Source organism: Rosa chinensis, chromosome 3 (genome assembly GCF_002994745.2).
Source record: "Rosa chinensis cultivar Old Blush chromosome 3, RchiOBHm-V2, whole genome shotgun sequence".
In the NCBI taxonomy this organism is placed as follows: domain Eukaryota; kingdom Viridiplantae; phylum Streptophyta; class Magnoliopsida; order Rosales; family Rosaceae; genus Rosa; species Rosa chinensis.
Genome location: NC_037090.1, coordinates 1,308,242 through 1,313,251, shown reverse-complemented (window position 1 = coordinate 1,313,251; position 5,010 = coordinate 1,308,242). Strand labels below are relative to the sequence as shown.

General features: G+C 38.6%; 1 protein-coding gene across 3 annotated transcripts; it reads left to right on the top strand.

Annotated features, from left to right (window-relative positions):
• The first annotated feature begins 557 nt into the window (after window positions 1-557).
• Window positions 558-3,290, top strand: LOC112193834 (F-box/FBD/LRR-repeat protein At5g22700). 3 transcript variants are annotated; one of them, XM_040515854.1, is made up of 5 exons: window positions 600-644; window positions 1,277-1,371; window positions 1,490-2,383; window positions 2,471-2,614; window positions 2,769-3,290. In XM_040515854.1, exons 3-5 carry the CDS (start codon window positions 1,538-1,540, stop codon window positions 3,087-3,089), a joined length of 1,311 nt encoding a protein of 436 aa, XP_040371788.1. In that variant the 5' UTR covers window positions 600-644; window positions 1,277-1,371; window positions 1,490-1,537; the 3' UTR covers window positions 3,090-3,290. The 3 variants fall into 3 exon arrangements, with proteins under 3 accessions (XP_024189847.1, XP_040371788.1, XP_040371789.1); XM_040515855.1 differs by lacking the exon at window positions 600-644 and adding an exon at window positions 750-783; XM_024334079.2 differs by lacking the exon at window positions 1,277-1,371 and having other exon boundaries at window positions 558-644.
• The last annotated feature ends 1,720 nt before the right edge of the window (window positions 3,291-5,010 follow it).

Here is a 5,010-nt window from a genome sequence, read left to right as displayed (position 1 = left end):
CGTAGAATATGTGTTTAGTCCAAACTTTACTAATTTGTTCCAATTGCATGTAATAGGGTTTATTCTTTTATATATCTACGAGATGTTTCATTCAATGTAAGATTACGTTTTCTTGTAATCTTACATTGAATGAAACATATGTGACAATGAGTGTATTCCAATTGCAATGAATTTTTTCTAACATCTGATTTTTTTAAATGGATATTTATTTAAGTAAGCAAAAAATAACTAAACGAATAATATTTGGTTTTCATCTTATCAAAGCCAGCAACAGTTGAAAACCAAATATTACTCGTTTAGTTACTTTTCCCTTACTTAAATAAATATTTATTTTAAAAAATCAGATATTAAAAAAAATTCAATCCAATTAGGAATTGGAAAAAGTGTTGATTTTATATTACAATTAGGAATTTAATTCTTTTAATTTTCTCTCAGAAAAAAAAATCTTCTAATTTTCAATAATAAAAAGAAATCCCAATCAAAAAATAATACTAATAATAATAATTAAAAAAGAAAAATTGGCTATAAATAAAGACAAACCTCTCTGTTTGCCCTTTAGCTCGGACAAGTGTAACGGGGAAACCCAAGCCCAGATATAATCAATTAAGAAGAGAAGAGCAACCTTGCAATCTGTGGAGAACGAAGTAAACACTCTTACACTAGAATTTGAATTTTTTGAATACGTTTTTATTTCCAGAGCCTTTAATGGTCTAAAGTTTGCATCTTTCTTATTGCCCAGATTGAAATTGCATGCATACAACATTTCATGTATGTATTTCCCAGGTATCTAAGAGCAGAGAATTCAATTGACTGATAAGTAATTGGTTGGGAATTTGTACCTTTTCTATTTCCCATTTATCTAATTGGTTGCATTTTTTTTTTTCCCTTTCCCCTGATGTTAGATTACTGTTTGGTTTGGTTTGGTTTGCTCATTGTTTTAGGTTGAGGGAAGCAACCATTAAATTTTATTTTTCTTCTCATTGCTGGTGTTTTTTTTTTTTTTTGGGTACAATTTGTTTTTCGATTAAGGTTAACCATATTTAGAAAAAATGCAATCACCCTCACTAGAAAACAGAATTTAGTGATCAAAACCACCCATCTCATAGTCATAGATCCCCCTTCAAAGATTATTGTGCAAAAAACTAGTCAAAGAGGAACCATTTAGCCTTTTAATTAAAATCTTTATCGTTTCAGCACACAGATGTGTGTATCTGTCTGTAATGTTTCACCATTTTGGATGATGAGGATGTTTTTCAACATGACTGAATTTTTGCAGAGGTAATCATCAAAGAGGGATCTAAAAGATGAATGGTTCCGGTTATTGAATCTATTGTGTGGTTATTGGAGTGAGGATGAGTGTACTTTTTTAAGGTAAGGTTAACTTTAGGGAAGACACCCTGAATAAATTAATGGAATGTTGGAAATTAAATAGTGGGGATTAGCCATTAAAGCTCCTTGTTCTTAAATTTTGATGTTTTTTATTTATTAGGTTGAGAACAAGGGCAAGAGGAGAAGGAAAAGTAGGGTTGAATACAACATGGTGGACAGGGTCAGTGCATTGCCCGATGACATTCTTGTTAGTTTAGTGTCCCGCTTGCCGCTAAAGGAAGCTGTAGCTACCAGTGTCCTTTCTAGGCGATGGCAGAATGTGGGACTGTCTACTATGACCCTTAGGTTTGATGCTATTGACTTCTCAATTTACAATAATTTACGCCACTACTTTCGCCAACCAAAAGAATTTAAAGAGCAGGAGAGCTGGAATTACATCAATTGGGTGAATCATGTGGTGCAACAGCATAGAGGCGAACATATAGAAGAATTCAGGATTAGCTTCTGTTTAGATAGTCGCTTTTCAAGTTCCATTAATGAATGGATTCAATTTGCAATGGAAAACAGTGTTGAAATGCTTGAATTGGATTTTTATCCACAAGTTTTTGCTAGTTATGAAGACTATACATTTTCCCACAAACTTTTGGGTATCGGTTTCAAATACCTCAAAGTTCTTCAGCTCCGACATGTTGGTGTGACTGGAAAAGTTCTCGAGTGTTTCCTGTCCAACTGTCCGGTACTTGAGAGATTATCAGTGACTTCCGCAAAAGATTTGGTAAATTTAAGAGTTGTTGGTTCGTTGATTGCGTTGAAGTATTTGGTGATACAAACTTGTCTTAACCTGGAAAGCATTGAGATCAGAGACGTAAACATCGTTTCACTTATTTATTGTGGATTTAGATCGACAAACCTGCTTATCAGTAATGTACCATTGCTTTCTGAGGTAACAGTTTCTAAGCAGTGTTGGCAAAAGGATTTTATAAGGGTTGTCTTTACCCAACTTTCCTGCTGTCTTTCCAGCATAGAGATTCTGAAGCTGCATATCGAGGGAGCGGTTAGTATAAGTTGTTATAATGTGCTAGTTTTCTTTTATCCTCTATGGGTTTCATAGTTTCTTACTCTTTGTTTGTTTGGCTTTCAGGCCTACAATGAGAATCCTGTATTGCCTCTATTAGCAAATCTGAAGCATTTGGAATTACTAGTTGCAGCAAATTATTATAGGGCGCTTCATCATTTAAATAACTTCCTGAAGGCATCTCCTTACTTGCAGAGACTCGTATTGAAGGTTTGTATAATACTTGGTAGATTACACCGTAAAACTTGGGTAGTTGAAATTTTATTCTCATCCTTGCTGAATTTGAAGAAACAAAATTCAGAAGTTAAATTTTATGCGGTATTGATAAACTATGGTAATAGAATTTATGTATGTCCTTGTGCAGTTGCAGCTGTATCAGGAGGGTCCATCATGCATGGAAATTGGAGAAATTGAGAAAGCAGCTGATTGCCCCCATAATCACCTCAAGGTAGTAGAAATAGTTGGTTATCGAGCTCATACATCTGGTGTTGAACATGTCATGCACTTAATAAAGAATGTTGTTGCACTGGAGAAAATTGTGATTGATCCTGTACGGACATGGAGATATCCTCAAGGAGTTGATAGGCCAGATACAGAACTCGTTAAAGAAGTCAAGGCCAGAGATCATGCTAAGCAATACCTTGAAGCAAAAATCCCTTCAGCTGTGGAATTTGTGTGCCTGTAGTACGTCCATGTGATCTAGAATTGGTTTCGTATTAGAAGTGTTGTGTATTTTTTTTTTTTTTTTTGGAATAAGGTGTTTTCAACCTGGTCCAAGGGGAGACCCATCTTCACATGCCTATGTTATTACTAGATAAGCCTCCGAGATGTTGCGGGTTTAGTTTTTTTTTTTGCTTGAATTATACTATCAATCGGATAAATTGAAAAAAACGCAAAAGGTTTTTTCCTCTCTCGCTTTATATATATATATATATATATATATATATATATATATATATATATTGTTTCTATTGAGGAATACGGAGAGAGACAATACCGCATGTATAGTGGTTCACCTTGCCCTTGAGGTAAGGCTACGTCCATTTAGATATTTTACTATGAGTGAGCTCAAGTGACCTTTGTAGTAATACAAGTGTGGGGATCATGAATCCATCCTCTCTAAGAAAGGGAGCACTTTCCTTTATAGCTAAAGGAAGTCTCACTCTATTCTATATTTCCAATGTGGGATACAATACACATATTGCTTCTCTTGAAGCCTCTTGGAGAGCATGGGAGGGTGGCCTCCCTACTAGGTACCGGTCGGCCTCCACCATAGCGAGGTAGCTCAGGTGTCGGACTACCGGATGCATGTCGTGGGGCCCACCTAAAAGGTCGTTGCTTATGCTTGGCGGTATGTGATATAGGTGGTATGTACAAGTCCCCCAAGTCCCTGAGTAAGAGGCGCTTCTTGGTTGGGGAGTTTAAATGTGATGCCGCCAAGTATGAGTGATGACCTCGTTGAATGCCATACCCATACTAGTCCCCCAACTCCATAAGTAAGAAGGGACTCTACGGGTATGTTGGTGCTCCGGGGCCCTCATCAAGCTAGTACCTGCAAAGAAGATGAGAGTGCACAAAAGCATATTGATTACGCTATGGCAATCGAAGTGACATTTGAGTTGAATGCATCAGGGTGCATGAACGTGTATGATATGCATGATGCAAAGATGTGTGATGAACACGGTAAGACATAATGATATGTAAATGTTGTATGCACATGATGCACATGTGTTAGGATCGGGAGTGTTGTTACTCGCCGAGTCCCCCAAGTCACGTAGTTAGTAAAATGAGAATTCGGACTTAGATATCGTTCGACGATGTCGGTAAGGCTAAGAATGAAGCTCCGGTATCGAAGTTACGTGTCATACTAGCGAGACTATGGCAAGACCATGATAGTCCCCGAGTAAGAGTGTGTAAGAATTGCGCTCGCTCAAATTGAGCGAGCAGTGGGTTGTGTGAGTTTTGTCCTAATGTTTTATTAATGGGATGTAAAAGAAATTTAATTGTTGCGATCAACAATAGGTGAAAAATTTCAATATTTCCATTAATAGACCATAGTAAGAAAAGTATGAGCGTGAAGCTCAATGATAGTCTCGGTCGGGTACTACCTCCACTTGTGATAAGTGGTATGAATAAGTCCCCCAAGTGTAGACAGCGCTCGGGAGGTGAGATGACTCAAAAGCAAGGGATTGGACCTTGGCTTACCCCTTGGGGGTACCTCACCCGGGGCAAGGATTTGGATGCAAGGGACTGAACCTTAGCTTACTTAAAGGAGCTACCCTTTAGTAATCCTGCGGGATACCTCGCTCGAGTAGAGGATTTATGAGGGCCTGTAGGCCTCGTGTGCAACGACTTTGGTACCCGATGGGGTAACGTGAGGGCTTGCTCCTAGTACCCGATGGGGTAGAGTAAGGGCTTGGTGCCACAGGTACCCAATGGGCTACCGTGAGGGCTTGGTGCCTTTAGTACCTGATGGGGTAACGTGAGGGCTTGCTGGCTCTGGTACCTGATAGGGTAGCGTGAGGGCTTGGTGCCTCGTGTACCCAATGGGGTAGCGTGAGGGCTTGGTGCCTCGGGTACCCAATGGGGTAGCGTGAGGGTTTGGT